Genomic DNA, 20,993 nt, shown 5'->3' on the forward strand with positions numbered 1-20,993 from the left:
GTTCTGATTTTCGATCTCTATGTCGCCACCAATGTATTCTGTGTTCACCACGCGCCAAGATAGCCTTTTTCACAGACCAATAACATATAGGCCTTTTTCGTGCTTGTTCGCCTCGTAGTGATTATATTCTCTTTGGTTCGCCTCAGCTTCCCACCACAGAGTACATTGCTTCCCACTGTACCTACTCTTCTACTCTATGTTTAAAAAAATACTCAAATTTTTGTTATGAAGAAATCTTAAAACCATTAAAATTGAAAATCTTTCACCGGCAACTATTATATATCACATATCATAACATCAAAGAAACACTTGATAACAGCCCCAACAATGGTGTGCGATGGACCGGATCCGCCAGATGATTCCCCACAAAACTTAATTCCACCGCCGCGAAATGAATTAATGGCTAACGGAAACCACGACGATAGTGATGAAGAGCAAAACGAGCATTTCGGATACGAGCCTCTACCACAAGGGCCGGAAGCTGTATTTACAGACCATGAAAGTGATGACGATATCGAAGTAAGTAATAATTAAGAGTGTCATCGTCGTCACAAGTGATTCAACGGATAGGTCTACAGGACCCTGGTGCTAGTGTTCGTGGTTCCGAGTGACTCGTTTGAAACCGTCCATTCACCTTGTGGGAGTCTTAAAATGCTTCGCTTTTTGGTGTAAAGTGACCTTAGGTAATGGTCTGCTCTTGGACGCAGCTCTCAGCTGTTGTACACAATACCTACAGTGATCACAAAGCAAGTAGTCCAATCTGAACAAGAAGTCAACAAGAAGAAGTCCAAGAAAAGATCTCAGCAGGGCTAGGAGTCCTTGGCTTTTTAACCGACTTCAAAAAAAGGAGGAGGTTCTCAATTCGTCGGAATCTTTTTTTTTTTTTTTTTTTATTTTTTTTTTTTTATGTATGTTCCCCGATTTCTCAAAAACGCCTGGACCGATTTTGAAAATTCTTTTTTTGTTTGAAAGGGTATACTTCAAAGTTGGTCCCATTTCAATTTGGTGAAGATCTGATGAACATCTTCGAAGATAGATACTAGAACTCCTCAACGGATAAGAGTAAATTGCTCGCGATCAGTGTAATAGCTTAGTAAACAGTAGATTTTTAACCAGTCATAGCATAATTTCATGGGGCCACTAAAAATTGTGAAATAAAAAATTTTTACAAAAAAAATAAAAACCGACTTCGTTACATAAACACTAAAAATTGAAAAATAATTTAATTTATTACCGAATATATTATGTATACAAGAGTTAATATAGTTCCATAATAATATTTTTTGGGGTCGGTGCCAATGAGGTGCCATTGTGGAGTCCCATAAAAATATGAAGTCTAGACGATTCGCGCAGCTAAAGCTAATTGGCACCGGCACCAAAAAGTATTATTATGGAACTATATTAACTCTTGTATACATAATATATTCGGTAATAAATTAAATTATTTTTCAGTTTTTAGTGTTTATGTAACGAAGTCGGTTTTTATTTTTTTTGTAATTTTATACAGACTGCCATGTTTTAAGTTCTGATTGAACTACTTTTGCCTTTGAAAAAAGGCTTAAGGTTATATCAGATAACAGAAGTGTTTGTAACATAAGAACCTAATAGAGTATAAATTATTTTGGGCTTTTGTGATTACTACAAAATTAGTAACATTAAATAAATTTTCAGAATAATGGAACACAAGAGACAGCTCCAAACAATGTGCTTCCAATAGAGCCAATGGAGAGTGCTCTAACTAGGGAAGTGTGGAATGTACAGAGAGCCACTGACCCCATACAGATGGACAATGAAAGAGCACAACAGGTAGTGTAACATTTTTGTTGTATCTTTTACTAACCTTTGCCTTGTTATTAGTATAAATTATTATATGTCTACCATATAAATTATTATCTGCCATACGCATTGATTAGACTAGAGAAACTTTAACCAACATTTCTAATTAGAAGAATTGGAGCATCCCTTTAATTAGCATCAGTTTCATCATTGTCATTCTGCAGATGTCTACTGATGGAGATAAGCCTTTTTCTAATAAGCACCACCACCACTTCCTGCTAGTACTGTTAGACAGTTACATAATTATGTAGGTGTTCCTTGTAGTTGTAGCATACAATGTTAATTAAACTGGAAACGTTCTTCATCATCATCAACTCATAGACATCTACCACTAGACATGGGTCTTTTGTAGACTCCCACACGCCTGTCTTCTCCACTCCTAATTCAGCAGCTCCCTGCAATGGTGATGATGTCCCTTGTTTGATTCTGTCTGTCCACCTAGTGGGGGATCTGCCAACAGTGTTATTTCTGGTGTTAGGTTCATTCAAGCACCTTTTCTCAATCGTCTATCAGTTTTTAAACTATGTTATAACTTTAGGCTATCATTAAGTAAATAATAATAGGAAACTGATTAAATTTCAGGTGATGTCACTAATGGCTGACTTCGCACTACCACAAGATTCTATCCCGGAATGGGCACAGAGTGTAACGGAAGAGCAGTGGAAAGAAACACTCAATGACAGGATAGAAAAAATACGGGGTAAAAGATAAATCAGGCCTATAGTAATGTACCAATTGCAGAAGCTTAATTTGGCTAAGGTCTCTACATCTAGAATTTTGGTTCACTGATTGCCATGAACTGTTTTAGTGCTTAAGTGTGCTGTTTAATTATTCATTACATTAGCCATAGATATTATCCATGACATGGATCAATCACTATTATGTAAATTGTATGTGTAACTGTAAGAAAGGCGATGCGATTTTTATTCAGTTTAAATAGTTATCATAGTTATCATCAAGTTAAAATGCTTGCAAAACAAGTAGTCCAATCTGAACACAAGGTGTAGTACTGTGCATTGTACAAAAACAAATGTCAGCTAGGCTTATGTATTTAATCCTTAATGTTGACCTTCATGACTTTCAAGACCTTCATGTTGCAACTTCAGACAGGAATATTTATTTTGCAATACAGCACAATCTATGAAAATAAATGAATTGGCCATCCAAAAGTCTGTAGTCTGCATATAGCTGCTAGAACTCTAAGAGCGACCACGCACTCATCCAATCTGAATCCGTGAAAATACAGATATAAAAATATCTACGTCATAATGTCATAAGCTACCATACAAATAGTTCTTTGACCACTTCGGAACATATTTTCACAGACTGATCGAATGAGTGTGTAACCGCCGTAAGAGATGATTTTCTTTGACAGCAAAGACTACAGATTTAAAAAAAATTCAATAGGTATCGAATGTAACCATAAAAATATAACATCCAAAAGAATGCCATATCTAAAAAGCACCAATATTAAAATACTTTCAAGGATTTTTCACAAAATATAATATATTTTATTTTGGTTATGTTTAAAGTTTACAATATTCTTATAATTCTAAGATATCTGTTACAAGTAAATGCACATTCGAATATCATAATAACTATGTATGTATATTTTTTTTTACATAAAAAACAAAAAGTTAAAAACTACTCTAATAAAGTTTTTTTTTTATTCCTACACAATAGTTACAGTTTGAATACAAACAAATTTTCAACTAAGTGGGTCAAATATAGCGGCGCTAAATGTGACAAGTTTAGTTTTCTCATTTCTGATGAACATGAAAAATGGTGAATTGACATAGAATTGCTCGGCCGTCCTAGCCAAGAATGCGCCCGTCGCTGCCACTGCCTCTGTACCATATTCTGTTGAAATTTAAACAAAGAAATCTCATGAATGCTAATATAGCTTGTATAGGAATAAAAAAAAAGGTTAATGGCCTCAGAATATTGTTTGGAACCAAACATCCATGCATAAAAAATGTGGTATGCGTATGTGTGATCTGAATGTGATGCTATGTAAAAGTACAGTACGCGGCAGACAATAATAGACATCGACCTTTAGAATGAGATTTCGACTTAGAGCGTTGTATGTCACTCATACCTATGTGACATTTTGTCAGTCTCAACGACAGAGACAACGCTCTACAATATTTTATGCCGAGAACTGTAATGCATGTATGTGTGTGTGATGTAATGTAAAAGTAAATTAGTTAATGTTAGTTTGTTAGTTAGTGTAAAAGGCAATTAGTTACACAAAAACTATGTGGCGAAAATCAGAATAGTTTTTTTCCCGTGTGAAGACGGGGCAGGTCGCTAGTAAAATATAAAATTTGGTATAAAAATTACCACTCACCATTAATCGTAATTTTGACGTCGTGTATGATTTTATCTATATATACGCCCGGATTCGGTAGAGCATCGATAATTTCTCTTAAATTTTTCGTTTCCAATGTTTCATCGTCATTTATCCTTGTTATCAGTTCGTCCTCGGTTTTATTTACATTTTTACTGTCTATCATCAGGGCAAAGTTTGCTTGCCCGGGGTTGAATAGTGACTGGAGACCCAGCGATTTGAATGGGTCCGCTAAATTAGCATTGTACGTTAGGTCCATTTTGGGAAATCTGATTATGCATACGTGGCTATTGAGTCGGTTAATCAGATTATTGATAGTAGTGTAGTTTAAACGATTAATTAACTCGACAAGGGTCATGTTATCCGGCTTGCGAGGTTTTATGACATACATCTTCGTGGTACTGTCGTTGTAAGGTAGTGCAATCATTTGGAGTTCTAAAAACAAAAACAAATAATTTTAAATTAATAAAAAAACTACTTTCGGCTTTAATCTAAATAATAAAAAACTTACTCGCTAAGACTTACAAAAATAAATAATAATTCATCACAGACTCACTAGTGAGCATAGATCTCCTCTCAGAATGAGAAGGGTTTGGCCATAGTCCACCACGCTGGCTAAGTGCAAACTGGCAGAGTTCACACACCTTTGAGAACTCTCTCACGATATTTTCCTTCGCCATCAAAGCAAGTTATATTTAACTGTGCATTATTAAAATGCACATTCACTGTTTTTTAATAATTATGCGTTTGGGTACTTAAGTCAATTCACAATATAATATTATGTACTAAGTATTGAAATTGTTTACCGTCTTCTAGGGAGTAAATGTATTCAAACTTTCCATAGTTCAACATGAGTTCGGCTCTTATCATTTCTTTAGGCTTTTTAAACTCCAAACTGAAATTGTAAAAATATTTTATTACTAGCTGATCCCCGCGGCTTCGCCCGCGTATATATTATATAGTCTATGTCACTCAGGAATAATGTAGCTTTCTATTGGTGAAAGAATTTTCAAAATCGGTTCAGTAGTTCCAGAGATTACCCCCTACATACAAACTTAACGACATTACCTCTTTATAATATTAGTATAGATTATAAATTATTTTGTTACATACAATAATGTTAGGAATTCATCTAATCAATACATATAATATCGACTATTAACTGGCAACCGGTACTATTCCAATTTTACAGCATAGAGGAAAAGGGGTTTTCCTCTATGCTGTAAAATTAAAAAAAAGGAATTAAGGAAGGAGGAAGGAAAGGAAAGGAAGGAAGGAAAAGGAAAGAAAGGAAGGAAAGGAAAAGAAGGAAGAAAACAGGGGTGTTTTCTTCAGCCATTCAGTTTTCTTCAGTGATTCTGTACGCCTGCCAGTGTGAATGTGAAGCCTCGCTAGTGTACCTACATGCTTTAGTATATTTTGTTCCAAACTAAAACTTGGCTCTCTGCTTGGCTCTATCACTTGTATGGGTATGTAACAGAGAGAGTGCTATACTAACTTCTCCGCGGAATGAAGTTATAGCGCTCTCTCTGTTTTTGTATGGGATTAGACAGAGAGAGCGCTTTATTAACTTTATTCCATGGATGGAGTACCTATAGATTATGACACTGCATAACTACGAAATAGCATAAAGTGAAATCGTAAAATTTTTTTGATAGAACATGTTGTCAGTTCAGTCGATATGACTTTTTATAGAAGCTGCAATATTTTCCGCAGGGTCTGACCCCTGCCCCCCTTAAACATGTAAATAACTTACAACGAAGTATACTCCGGGACGAATGGATGTTCCCACTGCCCACTAAAGTACATTGCACTCAGCAAAGCAGCCTTAGTGTCAACTGGCAGTGACTCCTTTAAAAAGTTTGATATTTTCCCGCTCGTCTGGTTACTCACCCATCTGAAGAAAAGATAAAACATATCAATGGAACAAGGGGTAACGGTACTTGGTGAAGCTACGAAAAAATACCGGTAATTCGATTCCTGCAAACCATACACCCGCGCGCGCACTTTATATAATTTCTTACGGATCGGGGTTAATGGCTTTATGTTTATTGTACCTACCTACTGGCGTAAACACTGTAACCCAAACGTCAGGAATTCAAGAAGTTTTAAGGACGGTACAGTTCCGCAATATTTAAATGCTTTCAAGAAAAATACGTTGGTAGAACAATATAATTTTGCCTTTGTACCTAATTCCAAAGTCACCGCACGATTTCTTTACTACAAGAACCATAAAATCTAGGACTACCGTGGCAAATGTAACAATTAAAAATTGGATATGCATGTATACAGCTACCGCCAATATTAATATTTCGTAGGTAAGTACATTTAAGAATAAAATCGGTCAAGGGCGTGTCGGACATGAAGGGTTCTGTTATCTGTACCATCGTATAAGAAAATATAATCCATACTATAATATTATAAATGCGAAAGTGTGTCTGCCTGTCTGTCTGTCTGTCTGCTAGCTTTTCACGGCTCAACCATTCAATCGATTTTGACGAAATTTGGTACAGAGATAGTTTGCATCCCGGGGAAGGACATATAGGCTACTTTTCTTCCCGTAAAATTGAAGAGTTCCCACAGGATTTTTAAAACCTAAATCCACGCGTACGAAGTCGCGGGCATCAGCTAGTACTTTATAATTTTTATGGCGGCCATGTTGAAATATTTAATATTTATTAATTTGATACAGAAAACAACAAGAATGTGTATCTCTTCCACGCTATTTTGAACTCTTGTTTAGTTATGATTTTAGTTTTAGCATTTATCAATGAATACTGGTCGAACATTTTGCTGCTCAGTGTGCGCGTGGTGTGCGCTGATCGTTTGTTTCGGTTTTTATTTGAATACCGAACGCTAAAAATAGGATTATAAGTATTTGAAAATAATAAAATATGTAAGTAGGACTCATGTCTCAGGCTCTTGAACTCACTCATTTATCAAAGTTTTCACATTTTCTTTGTCCGCGAAGTCAACCTCCCGAGCTTCGCCTTTGTACACTCTTTCCAAATAAGAACGGTATTCTTCACGGAGTTTTGAATCGTCGTCCACAAAAACCGCGTCGGCGAACATTGTCTTCGTTGATGTTGTGTTGTCATTCAACGCCGTTAGCAGCCCACCGAAAAGTTCGTGGTTCGCTCGATTAATTTTTACATCTATGTAATATAAAAAATAGGCATTTCTATTAACGCATGAAAATTGGATGATAAATCGATTACAAGATTTGTTCCGGACAGACAAACAAACGTGTTAATTAACCGCTCATTACTCATGCCGTGACAGTCTGTATATGGCGCGTAATTATATCTGGATCAGGGCTGAAAAAAGCTGTTTTTTAAAACAAAACATTTTTGTTTAAAAAAGTTGATATTAGTTAACAACTAAACACAATACATCTGTAGGCGCGCTAGTCACGTACATCAGAAATAGGAAGGAGAATGACCGATAATTATTATTATTAATCCTCAGCCGACATCAGAACGTATCAGAACGTAGTAATTAACCACTAGGTACTTTAATCAATGATCTTTACAATTAGTTCTCAGCACTTTAAACAACCTATTGGATGAGTCGGGATTTACTTTCTTAAAATGAACCAGGCCGCATATGTGAACTAACGATATTCTTGTGTTATCAAATTACATGGACTATCCTCAATTATTATCATGGAAACTCTCACGTATAGCACAGGGAAACTATCAACGCCAGGTAACGAGGTAAACCTAACCTAACCCTACCTAGGTCGCCTCCAACCACCCCTCACAGCGACCCCTCACCTCACTCTAAACTAGCTAGCCTGAGCTAAACACTACATCGTGTGATTAGGGCGCAATTGCCATTGCAACCTCTCAATCAAATCACGACCTATTCCGTTATCTAATCATCTCAAGGTAATTAATCACAACTTCATGAACGCTCTTAAAAGGATCATTGCATTGACTCTCTTACGATCTAAACCAGATCTTATAATTGACTTCTCATTACTAATTCAGACTATCGCAATAGCTCTACCTTCTCCACTCTGTGCACATCTGCATACAGAACACCATAGCATCGTGCGCCACACGCGCCACGACTACTATCCACCCAAATAAGCGATCACAACAGAAACCAGGTAGAATGTAAGCTATTCGATCTCATGGGCAACTCATTGTCTAATCCATTTCAACATTACACGAGAGTCATAAATGATTCTTTACCAACCGGGTCATACGATTCTAAAGCGGGTACTATCAAAGTTAACTTCAAGTTACTATCACACTAAACTATCACTTCAAACTAGTCATTATCTCAACTGCCGGTATATCTCCAATTACATTCTAAATTACTAGCGTTTGCAGAAATAACCTTAACGGATGTCCTTAGAATAATCTATCCACTGAGCCAAACGTTAACTCACGAATTACTCTAATATTCACCAATATAATTGATATTCCACATTCGTCTAACAACTACGCGAACATTATTAATAGTGCTTTGCAGACAAAGTCACCGGATAGCATTAAAGGTTAGAATTACTTTAAGGTTACGATTTAACACAAACATTCTACATTATCACAATCACAGAATTAAATATCACGATCATTATTATTCACGCTAAAAGCTACCTATCTCGAATTACCTAAGCTAATCTGAATTCTAATAAAAAGGCTAGAGTGAATTCTGAATCTGACAACCTACGCGTGTCTGTCAAAATCCAACTCTGCCAGCTAATCCAAGATGGCTTCTTTTCACAGAGTAAAGCTTCCTTCATGCAACGTTTCTTTTCACGGAATCTATGACAGTAAAACCTATTATAACATTGACACGCCTACACGGCCATTCTGACATGCGACCGTCCACGGGAGCTAGTAAGTAATCAAGCACAAACAATTTCCAATCGTCAGAACATCCGCTCGTCCATCCTGACGATCAGCACAAGCACAAAACTACATATTATAAAGCATGCATAACACAACCAAAGCATGTCACAACCAAATTACTTCGCAACCATAGCATGTCGCAACCATAACATGTCACCAACGCATGTCACAACAAAAGCGTGCAACCTGGACAAGACGAGCACATCTCTTCAAGCAACCGATAAGAATCTGGCACGGACGACACTGTCCATTCATCTAACACATCTGGAGCAAGCGCGTGCATCCCTTCAACCGACCTCTTCAGGTGCGGCCCGAACGATACACCTCAACCAGGGTCGAACATCATCTGGACTGAGCGAGTGCATCCCTCCAGCCAGGCTAGACTCCACAACATCTGGAAGAAGTGTGTCCCCTCAACCAACTCTTGCGAGTCTGGCCCGGACGACACTCTCTTACCAGGATAGACTCCACAACATCTGGAAGAAGTGTGTCCCCTCAACCAACTCTTGCGAGTCTGGCCCGGACGACACTCTCTTACCAGGATAGACTCCACATCTGGAAGAAGTGTGTCCCCTCAACCAACTCTTGCGAGTCTGGCCCGGACGACACTCTTACCAGGATAAACTCACACCATCTGGAAGAAGTGTGTCCCCTCAACCAACTCTTACGAGTCTGGCCCGGACGACACTCCCACCAGGATAAACTCCATAACATCTGGAAGGACACTCCCTTACCAGGATAGACTCATAACATCTGGAAGGACACTTCCTTACCAGGATAGACTCATGAACTTACTATAACATAACATCTGCAAGCAGTGTGTTCCTTCAACCAAGTCCCACAACACACAAGCACACACATGGACCGAGAGTCCCTGATGTTTCACAATTTAAAGGTCATCCATTTAGTCATGATCTCAATGTCACATCTGTCCATTACGTCAACTAACAACATACTGAAGCGGACCGGACACATCCCGTCAGCGTCTCATCCATCAGTGTGGAATGTCGTAAGTTCACACGCTGCCACAAACGAAGTGATCTACAAGATCAATTCAGATTATTTCATTGATAATATGAAGTGAAACTGAAACATTTTCTGGGTAATAAATTAAGTAATTGCCACCAATACTTTCCAAAGTCCCATGGCTTAGGAGTGCAGCACTCTTGCAGCGTCAGGATTAAATAGTTGGATCCAAACATTTTTATGGTAACGTCTCGCGAACTTCCTCTACTAATTAAAAAAAAACTATGCAAATCGGTCAGAAACCTCGGAGAAATCGGTTTACAAAAACGCGCCGAATTGAGTACCTTCTCCTTTTGGAAAGCCGGTTAAAATTGCAAAACAAAAATGGCGGTGCAAGCTATCAGCTGTAAACTCGCTGTGAAGTCAAGTCGAACCCAAAATACTGTCGACAGTTATAGGTCCAGGTAGAGAAATCGTCTGTCACTGTCACACACAGCATTCAGTTCGTTCGCTGACTCTCTCTTTTCACTTTTCAATAAAAGGGGCAGCCACACGTGCACGCTTTCATCCCGAAGGCTGGCATTGTTAAATCCAGGTAGCTCCATATTTATTAATAACGTTGTTAATACTACGTTGGTCCTGGAAGTAACTAGTCCAAGTGTAGCTTAGGATAATGCTTGAAGTAAGCATTTTTTTATTAATAAGGGTGTTAGAGCTTAGACTATTCACTTGCCACCCAGTTCACCATCAAAGTCATAATCATTGTCATAGTCAAACTGTAGTTTGATCCGGAACATCGACCCGCATAGGCCAGTCCCTCAATCAACTACACCACAGTCAACATTGTCATAGTCAAACCGTAGTCTGATTCAGAACATTGACTCGCATAGGCCAGTCCTGCGATCAACTACACCACACTTGCCAGTATTCCATACCAGATAGATACCAACATGCACTGCATCACGGGGTTTACACAAAGCATCATTTCACACACCATTTACTACTCTTCACGTTCAGAGGCAGTGAGAGTCCAATCCGAAATATTAAGGATCTTTTAACTCTCATATAAAACCCCGAAATCTTTTTCTGCAAATTTTACAACAAAGCCTAATTGTGGGTATTAAAATTGGAAAACTTTTCTTCTTCTTTAAACAAATTAATATCATCTTTTCTCGTAACTTTATCCTTTTATAAACCAGGCTAATGTGGGCATTATTTGCAAAACTGTGGGCATAACTTTCAAAAATGTGGGCATGTGCTCATCCCACTTCTGATGTAGGCGCGCTAGTCACGTACATCAGAAATAGGAAGGAGAATGACCGATAATTATTATTATTAATCCTCAGCCGACATCAGAACGTATCAGAACGTAGTAATTAACCACTAGGTACTTTAATCAATGATCTTTACAATTAGTTCTCAGCACTTTAAACAACCTATTGGATGAGTCGGGATTTACTTTCTTAAAATGAACCAGGCCGCATATGTGAACTAACGATATTCTTGTGTTATCAAATTACATGGACTATCCTCAATTATTATCATGGAAACTCTCACGTATAGCACAGGGAAACTATCAACGCCAGGTAACGAGGTAAACCTAACCTAACCCTACCTAGGTCGCCTCCAACCACCCCTCACAGCGACCCCTCACCTCACTCTAAACTAGCTAGCCTGAGCTAAACACTACATCGTGTGATTAGGGCGCAATTGCCATTGCAACCTCTCAATCAAATCACGACCTATTCCGTTATCTAATCATCTCAAGGTAATTAATCACAACTTCATGAACGCTCTTAAAAGGATCATTGCATTGACTCTCTTACGATCTAAACCAGATCTTATAATTGACTTCTCATTACTAATTCAGACTATCGCAATAGCTCTACCTTCTCCACTCTGTGCACATCTGCATACAGAACACCATAGCATCGTGCGCCACACGCGCCACGACTACTATCCACCCAAATAAGCGATCAACAGAAACCAGGTAGAATGTAAGCTATTCGATCTCATGGGCAACTCATTGTCTAATCCATTTCAACATTACACGAGAGTCATAAATGATTCTTTACCAACCGGGTCATACGATTCTAAAGCGGGTACTATCAAAGTTAACTTCAAGTTACTATCACACTAAACTATCACTTCAAACTAGTCATTATCTCAACTGCCGGTATATCTCCAATTACATTCTAAATTACTAGCGTTTGCAGAAATAACCTTAACGGATGTCCTTAGAATAATCTATCCACTGAGCCAAACGTTAACTCACGAATTACTCTAATATTCACCAATATAATTGATATTCCACATTCGTCTAACAACTACGCGAACATTATTAATAGTGCTTTGCAGACAAAGTCACCGGATAGCATTAAAGGTTAGAATTACTTTAAGGTTACGATTTAACACAAACATTCTACATTATCACAATCACAGAATTAAATATCACGATCATTATTATTCACGCTAAAAGCTACCTATCTCGAATTACCTAAGCTAATCTGAATTCTAATAAAAAGGCTAGAGTGAATTCTGAATCTGACAACCTACGCGTGTCTGTCAAAATCCAACTCTGCCGGCTAATCCAAGATGGCTTCTTTTCACAGAGTAAAGCTTCCTTCATGCAACGTTTCTTTTCACGGAATCTATGACAGTAAAACCTATTATAACATTGACACGCCTACACATCTTTAAATCAGTTTATTTGAAACGCATGTTTTAAATATTTGTTTAAAAACTCTAATGCCAACCCTGATCTGGATCATCAAATTCCGTTCCCCATCCAGTTTTGACATGACTAAGTGCAGAGTGTTACATCAGCTGATGGGAATCGTCGCGACACTACCCGGTATCCCCTAGCAACCAGTAGCAACAGTAGGGTAGTATACTAATATTTCGCGACGTTTTACGTTTGCGGGGTGGAGACTGGAGTGGGCTAGAAAGAGACCAATAAATATCTTTATGAGCTCAATGCTCATAGTTATAGCCCGAGAACCTGTACGAAATTTTGAAGTACGTGCTTGAAAAAAGCTAGCCTAACAGTGTTTTTAATGTAGGTACCTACCAGCTACTACCTATACTTAACTTGGTCATCTGCTTTACTACCACCGACAACTAGTTTGCGTTAAACAAAATAAAATCCACCTAATTATACACTAGCTCACGCTTGAGACTTCGTCCGCGTGGACTACACAAATTTCAAACCCCTATTTCACCCCCTTAGGAGTTGAATTTTCGAAAATCCTTTCTTAGCGGATGCCTACGTTATAATAGCTGTCTGCATGCAAAATTTCAGCCCGATCCAACCAGTAATTTGAGCTGTGCGTTGATAGATCAGTCAGTCAGTCACCTTGCAATCTATCAATTCTATCATAATACACCTCAAAATTTTCTATAGCAGCAGCCGAAGCAAATAAAATGTAATAAAATAAATAACTCTTATAGGTACCTAGATTTTAAAATTATCTACGAGTAGAAATACCCTTCTTACCCAGAATTAAAAAACCAGCAACAAACTTGGCGGTTGCTCTTTTCAAAGATTCGATTTACAATATTTGGCTTTGCAGGTTAAAAAAAATTGCAACTTTACTATATTTTATTAGTTGTCTACACTAATATTATAAAGAGGAAAACTTTGTTTGTTTGTTTGTTTGTTTGTTTGTTTGTTTGTTTGTTTGTTTGTACTGAATAGGCTCAAAAACTACTGGACCGATTTTAAAAATTCTTTCACCATTCGAAAGCTACATTATCCACGAGTAACATAGGCTATATTTTATTTTGGAAAAAAATAGGGTTCCGTAAGATATTTGGGTTTTTCGGACACAAGGTGTAAAAAATCAACCAGAAAAGTTACTTATTTTGCGTACGCTGCCTAAACTATAAAAGATAGAACCATAAAATGTTCTAATTAATTGTAGATAAATATCTACAAAAAAGTCCGCGACACACTATACCCATCTATGTCGAGTGAGGCACAGCAACCATTTTTTTATTTAAAAATCTTGAATTTTTTTTGGACTACATTTAAACGCGTTTATTTTACTCATGCTATTAATCCTTATCAAAATAAATGATTTCATCACTAAGAACAGTTTATGGAGATAATATTTGGTCTTTGAATGATTAAAATTGGACGTTTGGTTTTGAAGTTATGGCGAAATTAAAATATTACGATTTCTGCTGCACGGCCCGTTGTATTATATTATATAAAGAGGTAATGTCGTTAAGTTTGTTTGTAGGGGGTAATCTTTAGAACTACTGAACCGATTTTAAAAATTCTTTCACCAGTAGAAAGCTACATTATTCCTGAGTGACATAGGCTATACGGGATCTTTAAAAACCTAAATCTACGCGGGCGAAGCCGCGGGGATCAGCTAGTCTAATATAAGTAGCTATAGTAGGTGACTAGTAATAAAGTAACACAATAGTTTATGTGGTAAGTTACAACCTAGTACTATACTATTTTCCTATAGCTAATAGTTACCTTTACAACAGGAAAACTATATACCTAGGTACTTTGTGGTCAATAACGTAGTCCGAATGTCAGTAGGTACTTACTATCGTCTATAGACCTACTTTACTGACAACCGTAATTTATTCCAAAAATAGTTTAGTAGTGAACGTTCTGAGTAAGGCGAAGCGTTTGCAAAAATAGAAAAATAAATAGGTAGGTATGTCTTAAGTAAAGTCAAAATATGCGTACCTAAATAAGTAGATGATATTATCTAAGAAAAACCGGCCAAGTGCGTGGTGGGCCACATGCAGTGTAGGGTTCCGTAGTCACAATTCAATCACAAATACGATAGATACAATAAAACTATAATATACACTAATATGCAACTCATAATATCTACGTACAATAATTAACCTCGAAAAACACATATAACTCCTTAACCTGTGAACCCTACTTAGCCATGATAGTTTTCCTTTAAAATTGATTATATTTACTACTGCTGTGAATTTTTTCACGTTTCTTTATACTACCATTTGGCTGATAGAAGGGGGGGGGGGCGTGTTAATCTCAGAGAGATTAACCGAAGACGGAGGGGCATGGCGAAACTATAAGGGTTCCTTGTTTACTACGGAACCCTAAAAATGAGGTGACAAACGTGACGTGTGGTTCGCAATGTCTATTCGCGATTCGCGCAGATCGCTGCTTACCTTGGGAAAATCCGAGGATATTAGCCAGTTCGTCGTATGATTTACCGACACTACCCAACAATGCCATTGAGAGTAAACCTGAAAGAGAACATATTATAGTAGGTATTTATAATAAAACTAATTTTATAAATAAATAAACCATTATTTGTATGCAAATTAATTAAAACTAGCTTATGCTCGTGACTTCGTCTGCGTGGACTACACAAATTTTAAACCCCTTTTCAATTTACACCTCCTTGGTTGTAGGGTTGAATTATCATAAATCCTCTCTTAATGGATGCTTATACGTCATAATAGCTATCTGCATGCCATATTTTAGCCCGATCCGTCCAGTAGTTTGAGCTGTGCGTTGATAGATCAGTCAGTCAGTCACCTTTTCCTTTTATATAAGATTACCCACAGCTCTGAAAAAAATGTTAAGTTTAGATAATGTCATCAGCTATCTATGCGTCGTACCTATTCCTCATTGCCGAGGGTCGTGAGTCGTGACTCGTAACCTCTTTCCATTAATCATATAATAGTAGAGATTTTTTGGATTAATGCAGTGGGCTCCTAGATTCTTCCGCAATTTTTATATCGTAATTATAGACTATCAAATTAATATTAAAATTTTAGCTCATTCTTTACGTAGATTTGCCCCTTTTTTATCAACAGATTTGAATTTTACGTAGGGAAGTAAATACTTACCTACCTACTGTTAATTATCCAGTTATACCTACTCGAGCTGTAGAGTAAAATTGGCGATAAAAACATATTTTTCCCAGTTGTAAAGGTAATTTTGAACACAAATTACTGTAATAATCATCATCATCAATCAAATTATAACCGCGACCAGTACCTAACTATAACAATTTTTATAGTGCCGTATCTAAAGATTGCTAAACGAATCCCAGTTACCAAATCTCCGCTGTATCTTGTTCGTTCGTCTCTACCACGGCAAATAAAAAAAATTTAAACCCAAAGCGGGTCCCCAAGTTTAGTCACATTAGTAGGTACTCCAAAGTGAAACAATAAAACTTCTGTATCGCAGGTCGCTTACTTCTCCGAGAAGTAGCTTGCGAATAAGTGAGCATAAGGAAAAATAGATGGTCAGTGGGTACAAAATAAGGTTCTTACCAGCAATACCAGTTGGTGAAATTATAATATTCTTGTCATCATTGTCTTCCAACAGCTTAGTCACCAAGTTAAAACCGAGACTATTTACTGAATTTGCTAATTCATCTTTTTCAATATTCTGCGATGTTATTGTAGGAATCCTATAATGAAAACCAACAATTAAGTACCCTTAGACAAATTATATCGTTCATAATATGTACCTAATTAGTAATTACAGACCAAAAGATTTTTTCGAATTTTGGTGCTGTGCCATAGTTAAGTTGCCTTACCTATTGTGGCAAAAATGTACCTTACCTTAATACCTTTAAGGATCAGGAATCAGAAAAAGAAGAGCGGCAAAATTGTGGCAGAGTCTTAGCAACGTGATGCGTCTTTTCTGATATAACTCAACGAGGCAATGTAGACTTTGTGTCAAGCAGGCCTTGTCTCGAAGAATTCTCATCGAGTTGCTTTGACTCTACGCTAATGTGCCTTGAACTAAGTATAGGACAACTATTGAAGGACAAACAGAGCCGTCTTTATCCTATTGGAGGCACATTAGAACAATGGGGCTCCTATGATCTTGACAGAGTAGGTACTATTTTCTTAGAATAGGCAAAGAAAGTAGATAAGTCACGTTCTAGATTTTCGGTAATAAAATATCGGTCGGTCGGTTATAGTTTGGTGATCTACTACTACTGGACTAGTGCACCCCTATCGATCGTGGGCCCTTGGCACGTGCCCAGAGTGCCCAGTGGGAAAGAGGACCCTGAGGACAAACCAATAAACAAACACACTTTTCGCATTTACAATATGGGTAGCAATTATTTTATTACATTGGCAGGTCTAAGAGAGATAACTATGTGTATCTTATAGAAGGCAGATTCACGTACAACGGACAGGTGTGGAAAAGAAACCCAGGAAGAAAGAAGAAGGCAAGCTTTTTAAATTACTAATGTATAATTTTATTACCAATCTGTGATTTGTAGACAGATATCAAGCGTGATTAATGAATGTTGATTTGAACGATTTCATGGGTACAACGTAGGTATTATACTTATTTCTAAGGAAATATATAATTTACTCGTCATAAAAAGGACAAATTATACCAAAACGGAATAGGTATGGTAATTTGCCAAAATATGTGTGAAAATCGAGTGTAAATAGGCATTAGCTACGAGTACCTACCTTACTACTAATAAATAAATGTGCTTAGTTTCTAACAGGAAACGTAAATTGTACAAGTAAAATAATCCATTTAGTATTTACCCAATCGGATCATCGTCGCATTGAACGTGCTCGGATATGACTAAAAGAGTTACTAAGTAAAAGGTAATACCCGACAATGATATCGAAGCCATTTTCTGAAAAGATAGTTTACAAATAAATAACCGGCCAAGTGCGAGTCAGGCTCGCGCAATGAGGGTTCCGTACTACAGTCGTATTTTTTCGACATTTTGCACGATAATTCAAAAACTATGATGCATAAAAATAAATAAAAATCTGTTTTAGAATGTACAGGTGAAGCCCTTTCATATGATACATCACTTGATATAGTCACTCACTTCGAAAGTTGAAAATACTAATTATTAGTTCATGACCACAATTTAATTTTTTTTGTGTGATCTAACCCTAAATTCACGGTTTTCAGATTTTTCCCCAAATGTCAGCTATAAGGTACCCTGTAGGTTTCATGACAGATAGACAGACAGACAGACAACAAAGTGATCCTATAAGGGTTCCGTTTTTCCTTTTGAGGTACGGAACCCTAAAAATACATTTAATAAATACCCATTTCTAAAACTCACGGAAAACTTTTCAGGTAAAACTATTAAATAACTGGGCTTTTTTTTAAAAGTATTTTTAGTAATAATAATAATATGTAAGTACTTTTATTTTAATAGGAGTTTGTACTTACCTACTTTTTCGAAGTATTTGTGCTCCAATTCATTTAGATAAAAAGTTTGTTAACTACATAGGTTAGTTAGACGGCCGATAAAACAAACATTCTGTGCCAGCCCTTTACCGGAAACAAACTAGACTAGAGCATCAGTGTTAGTGATCAACATGGTCTTATAACATTACCGTGACATGGTGTATCATTAAGTAGGTAATTATACCCACATTTTTATTAGGGTTCCGTAGCCGAATGGCAAAACACGGAACCCTTATAGATTCATCATGTCTGTCTGTCCGTATGTTACAGCCACTTTTCTCCGAAACTATAAGAGCTATACTGTTTAAACTTGGTAAATAGATGTATTATGTGAACCGCATTAAGGTTTTTACACAAAAATATAAAAACACAATAAACTTTGGGGTTCCCCGTACTTAGAACTGAAACTCAAAAAAAAAATTCATCAAACCCATAGGTATTTGTGGATAGGTCTTCAAAAATGATATTGAGGTTTCTAATATCATTTTTTTCTAAACTGAATAGTTTGCGCGAGAGACACTTCCAAAGTGGTAAAATGTGTGTTCCCCCCACTGTAACTTCTAAAATAAGAGAATGATAAAACTAAAAAAAAATATATGATGTACATTAGCAAACTTCCAACGAAAATTGGTTTGAACGAGATCTAGTAAGTAGTTTTTTATTTATCGTGCAAAATGTCGATAAATTACGTTTGTACTACGGAACCCTCAGTGCGCGAGTCTGATTTGCACTTGGTCAGTTTTCAAATTATTATTATCATAAAATACTGGTATTATAAACATAACATTATAAACATAACAACTCTTGTTCTGGACTCGCATAGTAATTACTTACTCTCTTGACCTCTTTATCTCTTTTAGAAACAGCAGCAAAAAATGTTCTAACCAGATACCTATAGGGATCTTACCGACCTTTCTGCCCTATCCCTATGTATTACATTATATTATATATTTTATGAATCTGAGCTATTTGTGTTTTAGGATAAAATTTGAAAATACATAAGCACTTACCTATTCGTATTCTTGTAGATACCTATAGTTACTAACAAAACCTTTTTTAATATCACGTAGGTAAATAACGATATCTTAAATTATATTAATAAGTAGGTAGAAAACTAAATATTTTTCACGTCCTTTTTAAGCACGGCTGTCCCCTCCGACAACTTATGAACTTATGAAGCAACGCAAGCAACTAACTTACTGGCCTTAGCCGAGCCAACCTTGACTTTCTGAGCTCGTCAACAGACTACGATGGACAAAACACCAAACAAATCACACACCAAACCTTAGGTTACCTAATTAGTATTGTAACTTTAAATTTTACTAAGGTACAACTACAAAGGATGATCGCCATAGTTATATTTTTAGGGTTTCGTACCCGAAGAGTGCCAACGAGACCCTTAGCCTGTCCGTTCGTCTGTCTGTTAACGAACTGTATGATGTATCTCGTGAAGCATGATTGATAACAATAGATGGAGTTCTCCCAAAATGTGTTTTCTATTGCCGCTATAGCGTTCTATACTTACACATTATTATAGAATATATTGTTACGAGTATATATAACAACAAATAATAAAAATGTCAAAATAGCCAGAATAAAAAAAAAAAAGTTATTTCTTGTGTGCGAGTCCGACTCGCATTTGACCGGTTTTCTTACATAATTATGTAATATTATACACATTTTTGTTTTTACTTTTTACTTTTGTTTCAAGAACTATTAGTGAGTTCGTCTGTCTGTCAGTTACCGTTCACTTGATTGAGAATGAGATAGTAGGTACCTACCTACCATCAGATACAATGAGTGGGTACCGGGCAGTGCACGAATTGCATGTAACGCATGCGGGCATTTATAGTTGCCTAGTACTACCTACCTATCTGTTATTCTTTTTAAGGGTTCCGTAGTAAACAAGGAACCCCTATAGTTTCGCCATGTCCGTCCGTCCGTCCTCGGTTAATCTCAGAGACTATTAGTGCTAGAAATCTGTAATTTGGCATGGGTATTTAAATATTAATCACGCCGACAAAGTGGTGAAATAAATAATAATGGTATGGGTTCGTAACTACTCGGGCTAACGTCGACTAAACACGTTAGTACAGCCGGAAAACTATCATGGCTAAGTAGGGTTCACAGGTTGAGGAGTTATATATCTGTTTTCAAGGTTACAATAATTGTGACTACGGAACCCTACACTGCGCGTAGCCCGCCACGCATTTGGCCGGTTTTTTTACAAAACAATATGCGGTCGCACAACTTTGATAATTCTGTTGAATCTTTGTACCATTCTTGTTGGGACTTGTGGAAAGGTGTCTGACATAATATCCATAGGTGGCATGAGAGTTGCATTGCGAAAATATAGATAGCTCTTTGCTGGTCGTTCTTGTGGCGGAACAAAACGATGCGAACCATTGCATTTACCTACCAATATTTTTTTCCATAGGATGACTTAGTATTAATAGTACCTACCCTAGGGGCCTAGATAGATGTCCGTCCGGCCCATCTGTCTTTGCTGCTAATCTTCATAGTTCACACCGGGTTGTTGCAGATGCCAATACTGTGACATCCGCGGATGCGGATGTCTAAATCAATGCGAATGTTCCGCATTTGCGGATGCGGATGTGAATATCCGTATCACCCCTGTTGGGTACCATTGTAATTTTTTGATTGGTCAGTTAGTGAACGAAGATATCAACTACTTAGTAGGTAAACCGTAACACTCCTGGTTCACACCTACTTACCTAAGTATACAATGAGCTTATTCTAATTATGTAGGTAGGTACCTTTA

At 37.1% G+C, this 20,993-nt stretch overlaps 2 protein-coding genes across 3 annotated transcripts; one reads left to right on the forward strand and one right to left on the reverse strand.

The window, feature by feature from the left end:
- Window positions 1-216: 216 nt before the first annotated feature.
- On the forward strand, window positions 217-3,442 carry LOC117984490 (male-enhanced antigen 1). The gene is made up of 3 exons (XM_034971119.2): window positions 217-519; window positions 1,672-1,806; window positions 2,419-3,442. Exons 1-3 carry the CDS (start codon window positions 328-330, stop codon window positions 2,545-2,547), a joined length of 456 nt encoding a protein of 151 aa, XP_034827010.1. The 5' UTR covers window positions 217-327; the 3' UTR covers window positions 2,548-3,442.
- Window positions 3,323-19,396, reverse strand: LOC117984479 (serpin B8-like). 2 transcript variants are annotated; one of them, XM_034971107.2, is made up of 9 exons: window positions 19,222-19,396; window positions 17,545-17,639; window positions 16,297-16,436; window positions 15,181-15,258; window positions 7,119-7,341; window positions 5,943-6,083; window positions 4,993-5,081; window positions 4,187-4,621; window positions 3,323-3,696 (listed from the first exon to the last, which is right to left on the reverse strand). In XM_034971107.2, the coding sequence occupies exons 2-9, from the start codon at window positions 17,634-17,636 to the stop codon at window positions 3,545-3,547; spliced, it is 1,350 nt and encodes a 449-aa protein (XP_034826998.1). In that variant the 5' UTR covers window positions 17,637-17,639; window positions 19,222-19,396; the 3' UTR covers window positions 3,323-3,544. The 2 variants fall into 2 exon arrangements, with proteins under 2 accessions (XP_034826998.1, XP_069356414.1); XM_069500313.1 differs by lacking the exon at window positions 19,222-19,396 and adding an exon at window positions 18,194-18,212.
- Between the last annotated feature and the right edge of the window lie 1,597 nt (window positions 19,397-20,993).

This window comes from Maniola hyperantus, chromosome 8 (genome assembly GCF_902806685.2).
Source record: "Maniola hyperantus chromosome 8, iAphHyp1.2, whole genome shotgun sequence".
Classification (NCBI taxonomy): Eukaryota; Metazoa; Arthropoda; class Insecta; order Lepidoptera; family Nymphalidae; genus Maniola; species Maniola hyperantus.

What these genes read in the sequence shown, in the direction of transcription:
- LOC117984490 (XM_034971119.2), top strand. Translation starts at nt 328, where the DNA reads ATGGTGTGCGATGGACCGGATCCGCCAGATGATTCCCCACAAAACTTA. An exon ending in AAAGTGATGACGATATCGAA is followed by an intron (nt 520 to 1,671) that starts GTAAGTAATAAT and finishes ATAAATTTTCAG; the next exon opens with AATAATGGAACACAAGAGAC. An exon ending in ACAATGAAAGAGCACAACAG is followed by an intron (nt 1,807 to 2,418) that starts GTAGTGTAACAT and finishes ATTAAATTTCAG; the next exon opens with GTGATGTCACTAATGGCTGA.
- LOC117984479 (XM_034971107.2), bottom strand. Translation starts at nt 17,636, where the DNA reads ATGGCTTCGATATCATTGTCGGGTATTACCTTTTACTTAGTAACTCTT. An exon ending in GTCCCGGAGTATACTTCGTT is followed by an intron (nt 5,082 to 5,942) that starts GTAAGTTATTTA and finishes TTACAATTTCAG; the next exon opens with TTTGGAGTTTAAAAAGCCTA. An exon ending in CATTTACTCCCTAGAAGACG is followed by an intron (nt 4,622 to 4,992) that starts GTAAACAATTTC and finishes TTTTGTTTTTAG; the next exon opens with AACTCCAAATGATTGCACTA.